The sequence below is a fragment of the Perna viridis genome, chromosome 9 (assembly GCF_037379345.1).
Source record: "Perna viridis isolate PV_CMFRI_1.1 ecotype Kerala chromosome 9, ASM3737934v1, whole genome shotgun sequence".
NCBI classification, from domain to species: Eukaryota; Metazoa; Mollusca; class Bivalvia; order Mytilida; family Mytilidae; genus Perna; species Perna viridis.
The window spans coordinates 26,282,842-26,306,869 of NC_142453.1; the positions used below are offsets into that span (position 1 = coordinate 26,282,842).

At 31.9% G+C, this 24,028-nt stretch overlaps 1 protein-coding gene across 1 annotated transcript; it reads left to right on the forward strand.

Moving 5' to 3' along the window:
- LOC148607531 (spermidine synthase-like) lies at nt 1-23,502 on the forward strand. The gene is made up of 9 exons (XM_088545368.1): nt 1-117; nt 4,518-4,666; nt 7,709-7,829; nt 8,209-8,301; nt 10,885-11,038; nt 17,679-17,762; nt 18,112-18,260; nt 19,215-19,337; nt 20,004-23,502. Exons 2-9 carry the CDS (start codon nt 4,527-4,529, stop codon nt 20,028-20,030), a joined length of 891 nt encoding a protein of 296 aa, XP_088401494.1. The 5' UTR covers nt 1-117; nt 4,518-4,526; the 3' UTR covers nt 20,031-23,502.
- Nucleotides 23,503-24,028: the final 526 nt, after the last annotated feature.

Sequence of the window (24,028 nt, forward strand, 5' to 3'; positions counted from 1 at the left end):
TTAATTTTGAATCATTGCTCACATTTTCTCAAGAATCCTATACCTTTCGGAACACGACTTCTGCGTTTTGGTCTAGATTCCACTATTGATTATTGATTTGTATATAACAATTCAAAGGTAGGGTCATTAATCACTTTTATCATATATACTTATTACAAATAAAAGCAAAATTTTACTTCTCGATAAATAATGAAACGAAGAATAGCCACAGCATGGCGATAAGGGTGCATTTCCGGAAATATATGCATGCTTCCACGTCATTTTTCGTAATCTTTATCTCGCTTTTCCGGTTATTTCCGGAAAATTTTCAATTATTTAGTGATACAAGGATTAGCTTTTCAAAAAAAGCTAGTCGTCTCTTAACGTTAAAATAGAATACGTGAATGTCCTTAAATGTTATATCTTTCTTATTTAAACATTATAAAAGATATAATTTTTTAAATATATACGGTAAATAATTTTCGGTAAAAAATAAAACTTTTAAGGGCTGTAATGTTTCAAAACATTTTGGATTTTGATGTAATTTTGCAGGTGGGTAGACTTTTCAATGCTCTACATTATGGCTTCTTATACTGATTATCTATCTTGTGTAGTTTAAGAGTTGCAGCTTTATCAAACTTTATGAATTTTGATGAAATTTTGAAGGAAGGTAGAGATTTGAATATTCTACATTAATGCTTCTTACATTGATTATCTATCTTGATGCTGACAGACTCCCAAAGATATATTCCAACAACTCATTACATCATCCTAGGGTACATAGTTTCTTAGAAATTGACTTTGACATAAAACGTAACCAAAGTCAATCAAGAATGATCAAACTTTCTTCTATGTTTACGACAAAATCATTCATGCGCAAAAACCCGCGAAAATAAAACGGGAATACACGATAGATAATGTAGTGAATATTAAATAAAATTGATATATCAAAACTTTCTTGAAATTATTGTTCCATATCAATACCATATTGAATGTATATCGTAACTCTTTTTTTTTTTAATTTGATCGTTGCCAATATTTACGAAGTTTACCGATTCTTCTGATTTATGACTGGTTTCCGTTCAGCCAGTATTAGTCTGAAGAAGATGCTAAAATAATGATAATATACCGTAAGCGCATACGGTTCTACGTATTGATTTTAGAGTGTGTTATGTTGTCAGCCAATCATAAATAATCGGCGCTTCGCTTCTGCGTTATTTGAGATTTTTATCCAATGAGATGATGGTTTTCAATTTCTTCATGCATGTTATCTGCTTTCAATTCTTTATAACCGTCTCCACGGAGACGATTAAAAAGTGCACTTCTGGTATTATCGCATGCTTCATCGTCATTATTCGGAAGCTTTATCACATCATTTTCCGGTCATTTTCGGAAAATTTTAAATTGTTTACAAACATGGACACGACGGAGAGAGGTTCATGTTTTCAAGAAACTTGACTTAATTTTGGGGTATATCATAAACGGATTATTAAATGACTTTATCTGTCCTCTTTTATGTTTATCACAATTTGAGCCTGACGCCCCTCGGGGGGATAACATAACTTCTGGCTGATAAAGCCAATCATCATCAATTATGCTTTTAGAAAATTGACAACAATCCTGTGGTGGAACAATAACATGTTTTCTTGGCACATTAATTTCGCACTCTACAGCGGAAAGTCAACTGAAAAAAAGCGAGTAATAAAAATCGATCTATAAGAGTGAATACTAAAGTAAAAAAAAATACACGTGTTGTACCGTATTAAAGTATCACTACTATTTTAACAAGTCAGTTAATTAGATATATTTCATATCAGCAAAAAATCAGTAATTTCAATTGGATAAAACCTTTTCACATTGTATTAATTAACCTGCAGTATGAAGTTTTACCAGTCAATACTGTATGGTGCGAATTTAAAGTTACATCCCCTTATTAAAACGCATTCGTGATCAAGCAGTTGTCAATGTAAATATGCAGAAACACGATTTGCATGGTTTTCTGAAAGAAATGAGGATAAGGTTCCTCAATAAAATAAACATGATAGTTGTTGATAAACTGGTCAATTACATCGTGATATAAACTGTCCGTAGGACAGTGGTATTGACTGCGACAGCGATAATTACCTTGCCTACAGCTCGGTCATTATCACGGCCTTAGTCAATACCACTGTTCTGTGGGCAGTTTAAATATCACGATATTGACCAGTTTATCGACATCCATTATCCCTATGCATACTTTATCTAGATGGTGACATGACCGTTCAATTTACATTTTTTTTAAATAGTATTAAATCTTTTCATCGTCATGGTACATGTACATGTACAAGCATTACACAATATATCCAAGGTAAGCACTTATTTGTTTTCTTGTTTGTTGACCACTATTTGCTTTTCTGTTATTTTTTCCTCTATTTATTTGTTTATTTGTTCTGATTTTGTTTTGTCTGATATAGAAGGCATGTTTCTGGTGTATTTTTTTTGGTTGGCATTTGTTTTTATCTATTTTAACAAAAAAAAATGTAATGTAAGATTTAGAACATAGAAGTAGGGTTCGTATTTCTAACAAATAATTTATACTTTTTGACTAGTCGGTTCATTCTACCCGAATACTAGACGATCATTGGGTTTTTTATTAGGAGTTGCTTGTAAGATTTTCAAAATAAATACTTTGACCTTTCTAAAAACGAATATTGAATGTGTGAGAAAAAATGTTGATCCGTTCGAACATAGCTTTACGATTTGTAATTTGTAATTTTGTTTTGATTCATACGGTGGACTACATTTTCTACCTTCATTTTTCAAGTTCGCTTACGCAAACAAAAAAGTTTTATATAATATACAGTTGGTTATTAAAATGACCTATTTCATATTTCATTTGCGCTCTGCCCACAGAGCAACTGGATTGTGTGCCCCAGGTTGTGGAATGGGGTACCCCTGCCGTGTTACATGCTGGGGTTGTCTAGCTATAAGTCGAAAAACCTGACCGCAATCCATAGTGGTGCAACGTGTTGGGAAAGATGCCACGTTCCTCGCACGTTAAAGATCCCTGCTGTGATATTCGATAGGAGTAGGAACCTTTGTACTCCGCCACAGGAGGCTAAATTGCCTCATCCTCCCCATCCCTCCCTTTTTCTACTGGCAGTCAAAATTTGTCGACCCTATTATCTGTGTGTCCCATCCAATTTTTCATTTCATCATCATCATCATCATCATCATCATCATCATCATCTCGTGTTTATTTTGTCATTAGTTTCATGTTCATTGCCTGAATATAGCTGAAATGTTTCGGGCGTTAAACCCAACAATCAATCAACCTTTTGTGATGTATAAATTATTTAACGATATCGATCCGCCGATCACAATATTGAACCACGCTAGTATAAGAACATGGCAATAAATTCTTGAGAACAATAAAATTATAAATATGATAATCAATCAACTGAGCAAATCAAATCATAACCAATTGTACAGAGAAATGTGGCATGAAATACGTTTAACACACTTCGGTGGGGAGACATATTGTTTTGGCTTGTCCGTGTGACAGTCACAAAGTTTGTCAGCGCAACACCTCTCAAACTGCTGAACCGAATTTTACAGAACTTGGTATGTAGCAAATACATTATATGAAGTTGTGCATATTAACAGGAAATTTAGATCCCATAATTTCTATAGGAGTTATACCCTTTTAACTTAGAAATTTGCCAAAAATTCACATATATAACCTTGTCAGCGCAACTCCTCTGAAACTACAAAACCGAATTATACGAAACTTGCTATATAACAAGAACATCATATACAGTTATGTATATTATAAAACAAAATGATCCCCTAATTTTTGTAGGAGGTATGCCCTTTGAACATAGAATTTGCCAAAAATCCTTATATAACTTGTACCTTGTCAGCGCAATTCCGTTAAACATTATTCAGGTATTATATAATAATTGATAAGGGCCTTTTCAATAACCAAGAACTATATACAGTCCTTAAACCGATCCACGCTACGAATTGACTGATTGGTCGCTGACGAATCGATGACTAATGACCGGTAAACGATCTGATCGCAGTTTTGTTACGTAAAATGATTTAAGATCTGTTTTAAATAAAAGAAATGTAAAATAAAAGTATAAATTGATGTTTAAATCTATTACATTATATAAATATGTTTAAAATTGACAAAGGAACAACAAACACCGTAAAATACATTTACTGCTCTGTGGTCACGTGATGCGATCACCAGTTAAATGGATCGGTTTGACGGATCGATGACTGACCGAAAACTGATCGTGATCGATGACCGATCGGAATTCTTGTTGCACAGATCGGTTCAGGTACTTACCGATAGAAATTCATACTGAAAATATTCTAAAATTGACAAACCCTTTCTTTACTTGCATAGTTATTATTTCTTTTCAAATCAGTTTGAGGGACGCGGGGAGACATATACTATGTTTTTGCAGACAAAAACAAACAATAATATTTTGGTTATTCATTCTGGTAATAGATTACGCTAATTTAGACTATTATGAATTCATTTCAAGCACACACAAATGGCCACGGTAACTATAAACGGCGACGAGAAATGGTTTATAAGTAAATATGACAAAGCTGGACTTGGTAGTAGTCTGATGTACGAGAAAGAGTTGCACATGGAACAAACGGCTTTTCAGGAAATAAGAATTCTTCAAAGGTAATGTATCCATGTGACAAAGATCACAGGTAAATGGTACAAGTCAATATTGTCACGCTTCCTATAAAAATAAAATATCAATTCTTTCTCTAAAAATATTGTGCGAGAAAAAACCGTCGAAAATTAAACAGGCCCACTTCTGGTAGAATTTATTTTTATTTTGAAAAAATATACCAAACATTTCTTTTGTAATCGCAATTTTTTTTTTTTTTTTAATTTTTTATTTTTTTTATTCAATAAGATACATATATGCATAACAGATAATTTAAACTACATGAAGAACATCACATGTTGTTTACTTAAACCGCATCATTCTGTACATACAAACAACCAGCTTAATAATGAGATATATGCTTTATCCTATTGGGTTTATTAAAAATACAGTAAATTAGAGGTGAAAAAAGGAATAATTTGATCTGAACAAAAAAAAAGTCTGGCTAAATGTTTACAACATTGGGATCATTAGGTTGCATTTAAAAATCTATACGAGTTCCAAATTTTTTCAAAATTTTTCACACGTTTGTTTTTCGCAGCTATCATTTTTTCAATATTATACATATACTTCATTTTTTCTAACATTCCTTGCACATTTAATTGTTTATTATAACACTTCATACTGTAAATATAATGTTTCATCCAAAGAATAATATCATTTTGTGGATCACCCTTACAACATTGTTTAATATTACCAAACAAAAATATGATTTTAGTGAATGCTATGCTTATACCATTATGAAGGAGCCATTGATCAATTTCTTCAATAAAATCCTGTACGTGTTCACATTCCCATAACAAATGTTCAATAGTTTCTATTCCTGAATTACAGAAAGAACAAAATGGAGAGGAGGCATTGTCAACTATATTGATAAATTTGTTGGTCGTCAAAATCCTCTGATTAATTCTGTACTGGAGCCAATGCAGTTTTGTGTTTTGTGTAACGACAAATGGAAGTCTATTAAAAACTTTCCAATTCTCAATATCTACATTTAAAATTGTGCTCCACTTGGTATTCCCTGTAGACGTACAATCATTTCTATTTAAAATACAATACATATCTCTTGAGCCCTTCTGACTCTTTAATATAGTTTTCACATGTGATGGAATGAAAGGAGATGCTAGTTTGTAGCTTTCCTTTGTAAACTGCTTACTTATCTTTGATGTCAGAGACATAATACTATTGTATTTCATTATATTCAAATTTACATCAAAAATATTTTGTAATTCGTCGTGTTTCAGAAAAGAACCATCTTCTCCAACCAAATCATTAACATAACGAATACCTCCATCAAGCCAGTTCTTATAAAGAATTGGTCGTTGTCCAACTTTAAACAAATTATTCATCCAAAGAGGACTGGCTAAAAAATATTCCCATTTTTTATCTTTCTCTCTCTCCATTACCATTTCCCATGACAACAGAACATCTCGCCAAAAATTATTTTTTAATATTTTCTCTTAAATGAGATATATATGCTGATCCACAGGTGAACAATTTTTCTTTGTCTACCTGTGATAAGAAAATATTTTGCCAATTTCCTTCATTTCTAAAAAGTCTCCTTATCCATGTACATTTCATGGCTTGAATGAAAGCATTTACATTGATCATCTTAAGGCCTCCTTCTTCATAGCATTTTTGTAATACATCTTTCTTAACTTTATGAACAGGTGAGTTCCACACAAATGTATAAAAAATGTCGTTTATATTTTTCACCATATAATCCCTTGGGTTTGGAAGTGACATTATAAAATGATTCAAAATTGGTAACAAAAGTGTTTTACCAACTGTTATTCTACCAATTACTGTGATATTGCGTTTTGACCACTGGTTTATTATACTTTTGATCTTTCTGATACTTTCATCATAATTTTGTTTTATCATCTTATCCAGGTCGACCTCAAAATTAACACCTAATAATTTGAAAGATGTAACTCCCCAAGAAAGATTTTTCTCTCTACATAAAACCTCCTTAGAATACTTTTTGCTCCCAATCCAAACAACTTGAGTTTTTGAAAAGTTGATGTTAAGTCCCGAAATCTGGCCAAACCAATCAAGTTCATGTAATGCCTGGTTCAAGGACTCTTCCGAACCATCTAAAAGTAAAGATGTATCGTCTGCAAATTGGAACAATTTATGTTCAACCTGGATGCCTTTGATTCCCTTTATATAATTGTTCTTTCTAATTTTCACACTCAAAATTTCAGCACATAAGATAAATAAGTACGGTGACAAGGGGTCCCCTTGTCTACAGCCCCGTTCAATTAAGAAAAACTCTGAAAGATTCCCACCCTGAATAACAGCGGAGTTTATGTTATTGTATAAAACTTCTGTCCATTTTATAACAGAATCCCCAAAGTTAAAGAACTTTAAAACATTTTTCAAAAATCTCCATGAAATGGAATCAAAAGCCTTTTCAAAATCGATTAATAATAAAAGGCCAGGTATATCATTTTCTTCACTATATTGCATAATGTCATAAATAAGTCTAATATTCTCCCCAATATATCTTCCACTGATAAATGCAGTCTGATCAGTATGTATAAGATTACTCAAAACAGTCTTAATTCTCATAGCTAAAGCACCAGAACAAATCTTATATACTGTGTTCAATAAAGATATGGGTCTCCAATTCTTTAAAAAATGTCTTGGTTTATTTCCCTTAGGTAGACAGGTAATAATGCCCTGTTTTTGTGTGACAGATAATTCTCCCTTTTAGTACCCTGCATTTAATGATCTAACAACAAAATATTTTAAATCCTTCCAAAAAAAACTTAAAGAAGTCAGTAGAAAACCCATCAGAACCTGGCGTTTTATTATTTTTCATACGTTTTAATGCCAGACCAGCTTCATTAACAATTATCGCAATTTTTTATTGATATCTATGAGTGAAATTTTCCATTGTGCATAAAGACAGGTTTTGTGTGTGTGTGTTTAAAAATCTTCAAATCCGTGCAGACAATAATTTAAAGTTCTTTCTCATATTGCCATATATCAATAATTATGTCTGGATAAAAAGATGCAAAACAGTTTTGATCCTATATTGACAGTACAACGTTGGGAAATGTCTTACTCCTTGAAGGTGAAATACAAGTGGTGGAAAGAGATGAATATGCTTACCACGAAATGATGGTTCATCTACCTATGTGTTGTCATCCAAATCCTAGAAAGGTAATACAAAGAATTACATACTTTCTATAAAAATGTAGAGGGGACGCTTACCATTCCGAAGCTACTGATCCACGCTCCCTGTTTTAGTATAGTCTTGCTCACATACTTTTGGTTTTTTTTTGGTGGGTGTATTATTTTATTTATTTCATGTTCTCTGTTGCGTGTGTATATTGTCTCGTCGTTGTACCTTGAATTTTATTTAGTACTTTTTGATCAACAACCTAATCTTGGTAACATTGATTTCCCTTTTGTCGTATTTCTTTAAAAAAAAGTACTTGTTTTAAGCTTAGCAAAAACGAGGAAAGGCAAATTTTTCTGAATGTAAATATACAATACAAAACAACATCTGCAATGGCAAACGGGACGAATGTCGTTTCAGATTTTAATTATCGGAGGCGGAGACGGTGGTTGTGTCAGAGAAATACTGAAACATCAAAGTGTTCAACAAATTGTATTATGTGATATAGACGAGGTGTGTACAATGATTAGGTTTGTAAGCCATCTATTTTATAATTGTTTAAAATAAATCCTAGAATCCAAGTCTTCTATGGGAGGTCGAGCATGTTGGTCGGGAATTTTGAGTGGGGAGATGGTGGAACGAAAATGCTAATGGAAAATTCGAAGAAAGGTGTTATTTAAACTGGCTACAGTCTATTAAGCATTTGTCTATTCCGTGCATTATGATTGGTTATTCAACTTCTAAACCCCACTCCCGGCAGTGACACTTTTTACAATCGTGTAAATTTCATATCGTGCACTATGGCACTATGCATTGACAAACAACAAAAAGCAAACTGGAACCGATGACAAACGCATGAAAAACAACACATGGAGATGGCGAGATACACTGCGTTATTATGAATCGTCTTTTGCAGAATTGTCCATGTCAAGTTTGGTAGAATTTGACATAGTTGAGCGTTGAGCACTCAAAAACATGTTTAACTCCGCCACATGCTTGTTGTGCTTGTCCCAAGCCGGGAACTTGTGGTTCAGTGGTTATCGTTGTTTTTTTTTTATGTTCTTTATTTTTCATTCAACGTTTATCTATAGACTAGGTCAATTTCAGTCTTTTTAATGCAGTTTCACATCATTTTACCTCACTAGCAAAATATAGAATGATAGGGGTGTCTGTCCTTCCGTTACACGGGGTGGGGGCATCCATTATCTGTTACTCCTCTTATATCAATGAATGGATTTGAATGAAACTTTCACAGAATCATTACAACATGTACCAATTGTGCATCTCCTATTTGAACCGTATCAATTTTGGGTTTTCATATCAAAACTTGGACTTTGACATTTGTGAATATGGGGGACATGGGAACCGTTTTATCCGTTATTCCTCCCACACCACTGAATAAAATTGATTGAATTTTTCCCTGAATCTTTTTGTTTTACATTTTCCCATTTTGCACTCCTGCTTTAGATTTCGACTCGAATCAATTTTGGGTTTTCATATCAAAACATGGACTTTGTCTTTGTGTGAATACAGGGGACATTGGGGACCCATCTCTAATCCGTTACTCCTCCTACATCATTGAATTAAATTAAATGTTACACAGAATCATTTTTACATATTCCCATTGTGCATCTCTAATTCTAAAGATTGACCCGAATCAATTTTTGGTTTCCATATATCAAGACTTGGACTTTGTCCTTTGTGACTATGAGGACATGAGGAAGTGGGGGGGGGGGTCTGTTTTTCTATTCCTTGAATAGTTGAATTGAATGAAATGTTTCGTAGAAGTATTAGGGTATCAAGTTTGTGAGCATTACTCTTAGTTTTTCTAGCTTATTTTTTTTTTACAGCTGCCTTATGGTATGGGTTTTGACCACCACTGTGGCAACAAGTAGAATTTTAATTGTTAGTTGCTTGACATTTTGTGGATGGCTATCTTACTAGCAATCATAACACATCTTCTATTTTTACAGTACCGTGTTGATCGACAGACTCGCTGTGGCGCCTGTATAAATACTTTTATAAATTTCTGACTGTCAACCTAAAAATAAAATGTTAACAAACTATGAAATATTATCTCCGTAGTTGAATTCATGTTTGAATTCAATAATTACATTCTTAATAATTGAGAAACTAAAATGTTACATTTAGTTTGCATCAAAGTGATATGAAGAGAATAAGCAGGGGCATAGAAAGAGAGGTTTTGAGTTGTTTTGAGTGTGTAGTAAATGCTAAAAGGATAAGACCACCTTTACATAACGTTCTGTTCATGTGAAATACCATACCCATGTAAACAACAAGTCATAAATTTTAATGCAAAAGATATTTTTGTAAAATCGGGAATGCTTTGCATAATATGAATTTTTAAGTAGCCATCTTGTGGAACTCTTGTAACTGAATAAATCGTAGGTGCTGATTGTTATCAGTCTTTATTGATTTTAACCGATAGATTTTGATTCGCAGCAAATGACAATACTAAGTTGGTTTGGTACTAAAACCCTGAACTGTCATTCAGTCACATATAAACAAAGAATATTCCGCAAATATGTTTACGTTTACTGTAACTAGTTATCTTTCAGTTTCACAAATGATAAAGGAAAATGTTTTTTTTTTTTTTGTAATTTCGGACCCTTCAAGAATCGCAACAGGATCGTGAACGCCTCATGACAGTCTTTCATTTGCAAATGTCGTCATTCGTCAATGTTTTCCGACCTTCCCTTTTCAAGTTGTGCCTCAATCTCCTTTTCTTTGTATCCTGACTCGAAATTATAGGGAATATGTCCCAAATTTTCACTTTTTTCAGACATCGTAACATACTATCTATTAACTCTCACTTAATAACTGACTAAATGACGTCCCACAAATCAATCGATCACGGTGGCGCAATAGGCGCTAAAAATTCGAACGCTCTAATTTAAAAAAAAAAACCCTAATTATTTGAAAGAAAAGGACGTTTGAATTTTTACAATTCAAGCTTTATGAATATTTGACAGAATAGTTTTAACACTTATGACTTGTACAATAGCATAGTAAATTTTCAGTGTCGCTTCTTCCTTTTACATTTTCGAGTTTCAAGTTCAATTTTGTACACTGCAGCGAGTGATAGACATTTGCAAGGAATACTTGCCATCCTGTGCTAAATACCTCAACAACGAGAAAGTGCAAATTGTAATAGATGACGGCATTGAGTACGTAAAACGCTATCAAGACGAGTTTGATGTCATATTTATAGATGTCCATAGCGAATCAGGTAATGTTTATACTTGCATTTTTTGGATACGAATAATTATGTTAAGCGTCAGAAAATCAGGACGCAAATGTGCAACTGGGAGCACTAGATCCATGTACAGTTGAAATTATAACTTAAAACTTGTGTTTTATGTAACGCATCTGATGTACGTTTACAAGAGCTACAAATACTTACACATCAGAACTTAATGCCACCAACGAATGAACGTGGACATATTTAAAATGTTCAGCCCCATCCTCAATTCTTAGTTACTGTAAAGGAAATAATTCAATATTTTTGCGATGGACAGAAACGCGCGAAAAAATATTACCAGCGAAACTGATTTTAACCGTGACAATTGATACCCGCGAATATGCTGACTTAACCAAATCCGTGCGAAAATTAGCAACCTCGAAATATAATATACATTTACAGTATATAAAACGACGTTTTTTTTTGTTTTTTTTTTTAAATGACCAAGTGCACTGTTTTTCTCTTGCGACCTTAGATAAGAAATTTCTCTATCAAAAAGTAAAAAGACGTTTATAATGATTTTGATGCACTCCCTATGTCTAAACAGATTACAATTTGAATTGCATAATTTTCGTTTCGTTTCGGTCAATTACAAATCTTTGTGGTACATGCAAAAAAAATAATTAAAAGATATTCGAGAGAGTATTGGGTTCCCAACTTGCACAAACACGTAATAAAAATGTTTAAGAAACGTTTCCTTAAAAAGACTGAAAACATTTTTTAGAAATGTTTTTAAAACGTAAAAATGAATGGTTGCAGAAAAATTATAATAACATATTCAATAACCATGCACTATAATATTGTTATAGTGTTTCCTTAAAAAGACTGAAAACATTTTTTAGAAATGTGTTTAACAACCATTCACTAAAATGTTATTATAATGTTTTTTTAATAACCTTTTTTCAAAACAATCTAAATTATGAATATTTTAATGCAAAAATTGCATACACATACAACAGGTTTTACATGAATTAAGAAATTTGTAGAGTTCTCTATATTTTGTAGATGTAGCAACAAACTGAACGAAATTTCAAACATGGGTTTTGTCATTTCACTTATTCATCTTCAAGTATCTCAAGCAGTGTCCATTTCCGTTCTTTGGTTTCTTGAAAAATAGAAGATTAATGGTATTGTCACGATATACATACCTACAGTAGTTAAAATTAAAACTAAAGGGAAACAATATATATACTATCAATTACATATTACTTGATTTTTTTTTACAACAGGTGTATGTGTCAATCAAGGAAATATCATTGTCTGCTAGATTAAAACATGTTGTTTTGTATCAAGATATTACTTGCACTTTAAAAAAACATTGAATTGAGTTTTTAGCTCAAATTGTGGTGAGAAGAGCAAGGTTCACCTTTAAAATGTCCTCTTCAAACAGGAGGCGGATATCCATGGAACCAAACTTCAAACATGTGTTCTACAGTTAAAACTGTATTAAAGTTCAGTAAAAACAGAGGTGGATCCAAGAGGGGGCCAGGGTCACTCTCATATCTGAAAACAAATAATTTGATTTTATAGAAAATTAATAATATTATCAATAGTGTGCCCCTCAAAGGCCATATTTCCCCACCTTTTCGGAGTTTCTGGATCTGCTACTGATTTATGTAAAACAGTGGCTGCATATTGCGGTCAAATGAATGAACAGATACACTAAAAGACTAACAAATGCCATGATCACTTGTTGTGGTCCAATCAGATTCTCATCATTATATAAAACTTGCTTTGGAAAAAAATAATCATCTTAGTTTATTGGGAACATTAAATCATTAGGTATGAGTTTCTTTTGTAATCCTTATTCCCTGCAAAAGAGAAAGAGATCATATGTATTTCTTATAAAAAAAATAAATTAAAATGATTAGCATTATATAATCAAAACTGTGAACTTCATTAACTTGATCCAAACCCCCGGAGAGGTCAAAAGTCTAAAATAACAGAACATTTTCAATATTATGAACCCAATCTTGACAATATGCGTAGTGAAAATGTTTCAAAGTTTCTGTTAATGTGGCTTTCCATACATGCAGGATATGAAATAATGTTATAAATTCTAAAAATAACTTGCAAAGTTTCAAAATAATGCCCTGGTCAAATTCAATGCAAAATATCAGCCTAAGTACTCATAAACATAATCACAATATTCATACAACTATCATGACGATAAAAATGGTTTAAACATACATCTATTATGCAAAACGGTTGGAAAATACACTCTTCAAAATGATTGTAAACTGTTGACAACTAACGTCAATATTCATTCAGAAGATAGTTGATCTCTTGGACACAAACTTTAAAAGTACCAAGTTTGGTCAGGAATTAACGTGAAGTCTGAATGTAAACATAGGCCAGAACTAGTGACCGGGTTAATATCTTGGACGTTCTTTGGTAAGATAATACGCACACTGATAAAGATTTGCTCTGACATATTTCAATAGCAGCATGTGGCACATAATTTACACTATTATCTATATCGTGCATTCATATGTTCTTGATAGTCATGAGTTCCCGATAGCGATGCGCATAGGCAATATAACACAAAAAGCGAAATCGCATGTGTGGTCTATTCACTGTGACAAAGAAATAACCAACTGAACACTTGATTCTATCGGGCTTTGATATCGATGTGTTGCGTATAAAGGTATCTATATTACCAATAAACTTAAGAACCCCTTTATTTTACCTTTCTCTTAAAACTCAAGAATCTCATATTTTAAGCGCCCACTCTCCATACACACATTTTGAATGTAAACAAATTTTATTTAGGTCATATATTCAGCGGTCATGCGCAGTTAGGATATAGGCATGGCTACGTCAGTATAAAAATGTATGATGCGCAATACAGGTCGTATCTTAATATTTCTTAAAGGAACACGTTAAAACCATCATGACGTTATCAATGTTTTAAGAGATATAGAATAGCAATAATATGAAAAACCTATTAATTTTGGGTGAATTATAACACGAATAACCTTATATATCTTTGGTCTATGCTTGAAACATCATATCACAGCAAATTAAAAAAATATAAGATGTGATTAAAAGTTTTAGCCATATCAAAGTTAATCAATTATAACATTCACTGGAAGTAATATATGGAACCTGAAAATAAGAAATATCGATAAAAATATATTGAATTAATTATTTTCTTTATTTTCACTTTCCAATTATGTCTCTCATGCCCTCAATACGGAAAGTCATATCCCTATCGCGATTTGATGACGTAGTACCCATAAAGTCATTAATAGGTCACCTAAATAATATGTGTTTTTCTCACAATGTAAACATGAAATTTCACCAATTTTCTGAGAAAATAAAAACAAAGATCAGTTCTTATAATGATATTAAGATTGTACCTATTTAATAAGTTGTTCAACAAATAGGTAGACAACATTGATATGCTATCGAGAACTGATGACACCAGGATATAGAATGTTCTTTGTGACTGTCAAAACACACCTATTTATACAAAGTTCGGCAATATAAACATATCAATTAATTCACTGAGACAATTATCTATCATAAGAAAATAATCAAAGGTTAAAAACTTACTCCGTGCGGGGTCAACCCCTAATTGTTTGATATAAATTTTGGCATGTTAAATAACTTAGTCATTCCGGACATGCAATTGAATCAATATTATACAAAACCGGATACCGGAAACGGAGAAACACGTAAATTTTCCGTAGCAGTACAAATTTCCGGGGCATTACAAATACAAAATTAAAGCAAAATCAAAAATTACATGAGTGTTTGTCTTCACAGCGTGATGTTGTCAAGTGACATGGAAATTGTAAAATGACTACTTGACCATCTATGTTTATAAAACGTTTACACAGACTAGTATTTTATTCAAAGTACTTTGGCATACTGCTTTTAACTATCTAACTACAAAGAGTAATCAAGGGAACCAAGGTTATAGCGGTAATGAATTACAGGTAGGTCATATATTAATGAAGACGTAAGTACAAAGCATTGTACTTACATCTTGTTGGACAGATCCAGTATTTTAAATCGTCTTCAAAATAGTGTGTGTTCTTTGCACACGTTTGTATGATAATACGCATACTGATCAAGATTTGCTCTAATCTATTTCAATAGCAGCATGTGGCACACCATTTACACTATTTCTATGGAGATGTCATCAACTATACATGTTCGGTGTTGGTTACTTAAAAGACAAGGAACAGTAAACTGGGATGAATTTATTGTATATCAAATATGCATGACAAATTAAGAAGACTAGTATTACATGTACATGTATAATGCATATGTATAATACATGTATCAATGTTCGGTCATTCTTTTAAATTGTTTTAAAATAAAGATGTAATTACATATAACCTCTATTGTCTTATAGTGCTAGATTATCAGAATTTTAATTTCATGGCCTATTTATTTTTTATTCTATTTTTGATATTAATGAGAAAATTGTGTTTTAAATACGTAATTTAAAACAATTTAGAAACATTTTCTAAATTCGTTTTACAACGTTCTTAAAAAGATAATGAATTAAAATGTTTTCTTACAATTCTACAACTATTTATTGAATGTTTCAGAAAACCTTATTAAAACCATATCTGGAAATGTTTTTAACCTGTTTCAAAGGAATGTGATGAAAATATTATCAGAAAATATGTTTTCGTAACATAAAAGAAACATTTTATAACATATCCAGGTTTATTCCCCGAACGCCTACTGGATTAAAACAACATGTCATTAATTTTATGGATGAAGAGGCCATCTAAAGGGGCATACAATTAAAGTTACCTGTATTTTTTGTGAATTTATGTCAAATTCTACACATCTATATCTAATAGATGACAACAAAAAAAAAATATAAAATATAAAAATATAAAATATAAAAATATAAAATATACTCATATTATCATCAAAGATTAAAATTTAATTTATTGATGATAATATGGCTATATTTTTTAAATTTTACATTTGTTGTTTTCACCTATGAAATATATTTTTGTTATAATTATAAAAGACTAAATGTAAGATTTCAATTTTATTTCATTAAATGTCATATGAAATATAAATAAGCATACAACATAAAGTTATAACAATAAATGACATACAGACATACATTATCAGTACAGCACTATTCCACTGTTTTCAATTTCATGTTATCCAAATGTTACATGTAATTTAATATAAATATCAATATAAAATATGAATTTCCAACAAGTAGCAACATTATTATTCTAAGCACATATCACAATACAGCACTAATGTCACAAATGAAAACATGAATCACATTTTTTTAAGTTTTTAGAAATGTTCAAGCAAGGTGAAGAAGTTCGGAAGCAGAGTCAGCATACGTCATTAAATCTATGATTCCTGGTAACAATGTGGCGAGACGGCGGTCAATGTTCATGTATTTCTTGGCGCGTGGTCTGGTAGTTCCACCGGCTGATCTCTGTATTATGTTGATGTCGTTGGCATTTTTAACATCTTTAAGCATCTTAATTGCAGTAAATATGTTGGGATGGGCTTGTTGTGTCATCTTCTTTATTTTGCTGTGCCACCCTTCGATGTTGTTGTTGGTTCTGGGTCCTTGTGTTCCAAAGTGGTTCCAACGTGTTCGGTCTCCTTCCACCCACTGCTCTGTGACATAATCTGTAAAAGTCTGAGTTATTTGTGTGATGTTGGCGTCGTCACGGTCTTCAAGAGCCTGGAACCAAACATCCTCAATGGCGTCCATGTGCAAAGCTTGGACCACTTAGTTTGTTTTATGAATTATCTATATTTTTTTTAAATATTTGCTCAGTATAATAACTGTTAGATAATGCTTACTTTGAAAATAATTATTGCAAAATATTAAATTTTCTATTATTTTTTAAACATCATGAATAATGCTGTTAGCTTTTATTTATTTATATGAAATTATGAAATATAGTTTATTGCAAATCTACAATTTTATTCTTATTTTATATATAGATATAGAAAATTATATAAATGTTATACTAAAATGAAGGGTCCATCACTACACATTATTAAATTATGAATGTCTACTTTTCAATTACAGGTAATTTTACAGGTAAATTAATAATTACACACCCCTTGAGAGGCCTCTTAATCCCTATACCTAATGAGATGTTGTTTTAATCCAGTAGGCGTTCGGGGAACACACCCATATCCAAATAATGTTTAAAAAATAGATCTAACAACATTACAGTGACATGTTATTTAAACATTTCAATAAACAGTTCTGAAAACCTTGTTCAAACGAAAACGGTGAAAGGTTTCAAAAACGTTATCAAAACATTTTGAAAAAAATCAAAATGTTTTAAAAACGATTTGAAAATGTTCTGTTGAAAATGTTTTAGCAAACTGCTAAACTGCTAATTAACTCTAAATAAAATATTTCGAAAAAGGTTGGTGCTACCTACATGTTTTTTTGTTTTGTTTTTTGTTTTGTTTGTTTTTGTTTTGTTTTCGTTTTTTGTTTTTTTGTTTTGTTTTGTTTTTTTGTTTTTGTTTTTTTGTTTTTATTAATTTGTTTTAGACTTAGTTTCGTTGTGTTTATTCAGTCTGACGATCAATTAAAATATATTAATGTACCATTATCACTTCAGATTTTCACACGTAGAGCGCATTTTCATCTTCACAGGAGCTGCTTTGGATGCGTACCAGACAGATTTCTATGAAAATATCCACAAAGCCTTACGAAAGGATGGGCTAGCTTGTGCACAAGGTAATAGTTTAGGGTTTATAGTAATTTGTTTTAGATGACGGAAACAAGTACATATGAAATGTGTTTAAAAAACGTAGCATTTTCACATTTTCCCTTATTTTATTCTTTTAATAGGTGTGTGTTATTCGTTAAAATACTATTTTTTAACATTACAATTACCACAAATATATAACATTAGAAATCCATCCTTCTGTGAATATTGTACTCTTAGTGACTGTGAATATTCGAAATGTTTTCCACATTTAACCTTTACATTGTATTGATTACTATTTTAGGACCTATGCGCGTCCGTAAAAAGTATAACATAAATGCATTATACACAATAATGCATGCTTTTGTTTGTATGTAGGAGAGAATATGATAAATGAACTTATACCAACTACAAGAAGAATAGTACAGTTTTGTAAGGAAACATATCCAGTTGTTGAGTATGCCAATGCTATAGTCCCGAGCTTCACAGGAGGTCACAATGGATTTATACTAATTAGCAAAAATAAGGTTTATATTACATTTATCTTTTTAGTAGATGGATTAAAGTGAAATTTCAATTAAAGCTTAATAGAAGAAAATATGTATTAAGCTTATCATTTCATTTCATTAATGATTCATTAAGGAATGTGCGCTTAACAATTTTTAAACCAAGAAAATTGGATTAGAACACATCTTGCATATGAACTACCCTTACATTTCGATATACTTAAATTAAGAATAAGTTTAACAACAAACTTGTTATTGTAAAAGTACGTTAATTCGTGGATACCGATTTTCGCGTATGAGGGAAGATACACAATTTCGTGGATATTTGAATTCGTGGTTTTGAGGTTTTCAGTATACATATCATTAGGGATATTGTTAAAGTTTGGAATTAAATTTCATGGTCTGGCTTACCCACGGAAACCACGAAAATTGGTACCCCGCGACCGAAAGTACTTTCACCGTAAATCTAGGCCAATTAGGTAACAAATTATATGAAACACATAGCAGATACCTTTTGAAAAAAAAATGGTGATTTTCTCACTAAAACACAACAAACATGCGTTGCATTTTGCTGAGTGACTTTTTCAGTTCATATTCAGTTTAGCATATTTGTTCTCCTTCCGTTCGGTTTTTTCTTCTGTTTTCATAAATTGACTTTCCGCCTTTAATGTAGATATAATTTCCATTCCCATGTTTCTCAATTCATAAAAAGAAATCACCTGATTTTCACCTGAATCACGCAAATACATTTGTGACAAAGTTGATGTAAATTCCATGTTAACCCAGACTTCATTTATATCTAAAGTGAACTTTGAACACGAAATTTATTTTTAGCGAGTTCCTCGACGTTAAACTCGCACGAAGTAACAATCACGCGACATTTGAATAAATCTCGATTTCACGAAGAATATATGCTTTTGTAGCATCATTAAAATTTTCGAATTTCGAAAGATTAAACTTAAATGTCTATTTTAGGAAACAGATTTTTATAAGCCGTGCAAAACATTAACATCCAAAGACATCAAAGCTTGGAACCTCGGCTACTACAATACTCCCATTCACCAGGCATCGCTCTGTCTACCCCAACAATTTATAGAGGTAAAGTATTTATATAGTACTTTTGTTCTCGTCAAAACATCACATAGTCTACCCAAAACATTTATAGTGGTAATTCATTTATCTTATACAGTGAAACGTATCTAAATCGAAGAATGAATGAATCGGTTGCTTGTGTAAACCAAGCGTAATCTGAATTACAATCATATCAGTTTCGATGCATTGAATCGTTTCAAACCGTACAGCTAATCAGCCAAAAAGGGGTTTTGCTTCAGACAGATGTTATCGTAACTGTAATTTTAATCCCCCATTTTGCCTATCTCAAAAGATTCATAGTGGTAATTAAGAACAATTAAATGAACCAAGAGTCGAGCTGAAATCAAAAGAATTCATTCCAAAGATAAAGACTAGACAGGGAAATCGCACAACATAATTGAACATATGTTTTTATGTATCTTTAAGCATATGTAAATATGTGCTTAGGACCGATGATACAATAAATGTCTTGTTTTTTTGTTTTTGTTTTTTTTTTTTTTTTGTTCATATACAAATACCTAAATCATTTTTTAAATTATGTAAAAATCACACCTTTTGTCGCGGATGAAATTATTGAACACATAAGCATTATATTTTTAACATATGTTGCAATTGTTGCAGTCTATCAACACTAACTAATGATAGTTAATTGTTATGTTATTTTTTTTTCAGGAAGTGTTCGATTCAGCTGAAAAATGATTTATCCAAGATCTTAAGATCGGAACCATTTTTTTTATACTACTTTCAACAAGAATGCATATTATATAGTGGCTTGATGGTTAGGCATCACAACGCTAACTTTATATTTCCTGAAAAAAAAAACTTAAAACTAGAACCATAAAATAGACACAAAATAGACACAATAACATTTTTTTCTTCACCTTGACATTTTTATTCCCCCCATATGACAAGCATGAAGACAATTAGTCTTAGAATATTACGACATTCCATTAGAGTTAATTTTTACTGTTTCATTTAATTTCTTTTTTCATTGGAATTTTAAGTTGGTAACTCTTTCTGCCACTGTTGCTTTAACTCAGTTATGCTTCACTACAACAGTTTTATGGCCGCCATCATGAACTCGTAGATTGTTATGGTTTTTCCATCTGCACCAAGCGAACCAATTTGTTCACCGTTTTATAGTTTTTCTTTCCTTTTTTGCCAACCCAAATGTGACATTGTATGAGCAACCCGGAGAGTGAAAAGTTGCTCACTTACTTTAATTTCTCTGTGCCTGCTGTTTCGGTTCATTCGCATACGCGTTCTTTGTTGTGTGTCGTTATTTTCCCTAAAGTGTTTTCATTCTTGGAAATTTTTGATTATTTTAATTTTTTGTTCCCTTAATTATACTTTATATGAAGTTCAATTAATTGTATATGTTCAGTCTTTATTTGGTAGGTTTTGAATATATTTGTAACTTTATTAAGACAACTGAGCAAAATCCAGTCCTTTAATAATTTACTATAAGCATTTCCAATAAACATATGTACTGAGTTAAACTAAACCTTTTATCACCGTCTTCTTAAGGTACCAGGTTATTACTTACAAATCGTCTTGATATGAGTGATGTTTCTCTCATAATTACAATTAAACTTTTTGGAAAGAAGATGTTATCTTCTTAAAATCTACTTATGGATGTAATGACCCTCGACTGAAGATGATCACACTGTAACTATTCATTCTAAGTACACGTTTATGAACTTTGTTCCGTCACAAGTTTCGACTTGTCAATGTTAAATATCAGAGAGTAATCAAGGGAATCAAGGTTATGGCGGTAATCAAAAGAATGTTATCCAGGGACAAAGACCAGACATGAAAAACAGACATACACAACAAAGAACATACAGTAACTAAAATCATACATAAAAGTAACAAAAGCAAATGAGCAACTGGGACTCCACTAAAAACTGGGAGCATGGACCAGGTGCACCGGAAGGGTAAACGCCCTCTGCTTTTCTAGAAACAACCGCCGAGTTGTTCATAAAAGTCATGTTCGGGGTAGACGAAAGAGGAAAGAAAAACTATGACACATTGAACAAATCAGTTTTCATGGCACAGATAGATACAACATAGCGATCCTCGAGTTCATGATGACGACCCTAAAACATCTGTAGTGATGACCCCAATCTTTTAGAAACATAACCCTGTTCCAGAAGCCAGTACTCATAGTTTATTGCATTCTGCAATTTCCAATATGAATGAAATAGGCATGTTCTTGAAACCGTCAAAATTTTAATAGCATTTCGGTATAAAATACAAAAATTGCAATGATAAATGTTTTTTGGGACATGACAATGGAAATAGGAAAGGCTGTTTGACCGGGGAAAGATTTGCACGATTTAAGGAGGTAGGAGTAGGTTAAGAGACACAACTCGTGAAATCAGTGACATGTTTGTATCATACTCAATTTTTCCAAAGCCTTTCAAGCTTCCATTTGAAACAAAAATGAAATCGATCCAAGTTACTTTGATGCTTACATGGGATTGATATAAAGAGCCTGAACACAAACATTCCGATGATTTGTAAGAGTTGTATCCCTTACCTTATGTCTACCTCCTGAAAAAGCTACCAATCTTTTTTAAATGTGCAGTTAGAGCATTCCTACAACCTGTATTCCACAGTAGCCTTCTACTTCTGTATAACTATTCTGTATAAAAAAATCTAATACAATGTAGTATGCAAACAAATAATGAGATAAAGAAACTGTTCATTACTATCTAATAAGTTGCCAAAGATCTTTAGCACAAACTATTTATGCTGCATTTAACCATTTATTAAACTTTACAGGAAATCTGGTAAAAATTTGAGGCTCTATTCAGGCAACGGGCCTTAAGCAATAGATTTAAACCATGACCATTCTCGACCTATTGTGAAAACCGACCCAACAAAAGCTTATATTACTATCCTACGTTTGAAGGAAATGTGTCAAAAAATGGATGTGATACATTGTATCAAGGCGACAATATGCTATGATGCTTTGACGGACGTATGGACGCACTGATATACGGACGGATCTGCTGTATTATACATCCACAACATGCTTGGGGTATAATAACATTTTAAATCAAGCACATATATTTATTTTTGAAATATACCAATACTTCATACCCCACGTATACTTCATACGTTTAAAAAGACAAACATCTTCTAGTCAATAATTACAAGCACTGCTTTTAGTCTCTATATCAAAACAAACATTGGAACCAGGTCAATTGTCAGGAAATATCTTCTATGAACTACTTGCGTACATCTTCCTGTTCATGTTAGTACTATAACAGGGCATTACCGGTTAACTTTATCAAAGGAACTTGATATTTACAAAGTAGGCTTTGTTTAACATAAAATACATACTTCATTAATTTTGTCTAATTACCCCCTGATTTTGTGATGGGATTGTCAATGCTGTAGACAGTGATTGCCTGATTTCATTGATAACGGTATAAGGGATTATATTCTTTGTTAACTGTAGTAATTGATCAATCATATATATATATAGTAATCTAATCTTATTAACCAAATGAATTTGTTGGTTGATATCAATCATAAAAATCATGACACTGACATTATATTTTGATTTCAAGGTGGGGGGGGGGTCAAATTTTTTTCCTCAATATTTACGGATAATTGAGTTGATTAAATGGTATGCTAAAATCTTTGATCCCGTTTAATTGTGCTATTTATGACAAAAGGCCCTGTCTGGGAATAGACACTAAACGATGGGTGTAAAACGCATAGAATAAGGACAAAATGAGGTATGTTAATCAAATTTTTTGTTTGGCTCTGTGTGTTAAGGTCTATAAAACGCTAAAATAAGGAATGGTGATGTATGTTAATCCAATTATTTGTTGCATGACCTATATATTTGAATTTTACTTTCAGTGTATCAATATTGAAAGATATATGTAAAACTCTATAAAATAATGTATGTTAATCCAATTAGTTTTTGTATAGCTGAGTTTTTTGTATCGCCTATATGCCTTTTTTTTATTTTCTTGTTAAATTATTTCTCATCGCGATCAGTTAACATATGTTTTATAATCGCCTTTATTCGTATTTAAGAGTCGTTTTGATAATTCATAGAATCCCAACCACTAGAACTCCTTCCATCACATGCTATTCAGTAGTTGTTAGCATCACATTATCAAATTACTTCAAAATGTCAAGTTCTGTTAAACTACGTCTTTATTTTGACGATATTGAGTGATTGCAACTACTATGGACGTATTAATTTTTTGCGGTTGCTAATTTTGCGAATTCTGTAAAGTGTATATTTTTTTGCGATTATAAAAGCTTTATTAAGTGTGAACAAGATCAATGTTGCAGGAACTATAATCCGCGGTTCTCTGTCCACAGCGAAAATCAGTACAACGCGAAATTTAATATGTTTACAGTAATTGAGAGTTTATATTGGAAACTCTGATACACCTTGTGGTGTCACTACTATGCATGTATGTCGCAAGTCACAAAGATATTCTCATCAATAATAATTTTATCTTCAATTTAAAACAATTAACAAACGGAAAATAACACACGATCATACTATATGGAAATATACATTAATATGAGATAAATACTGTAATCTGATTGGTTAAAATAATGCTGTTATATCTCAATGGATCAAACAATATTGACACGCCCCTATTCAGTTAAATTCAGAGCTACTGTGCTCATGTTTAAAGATAAAAATATGTTTTAAA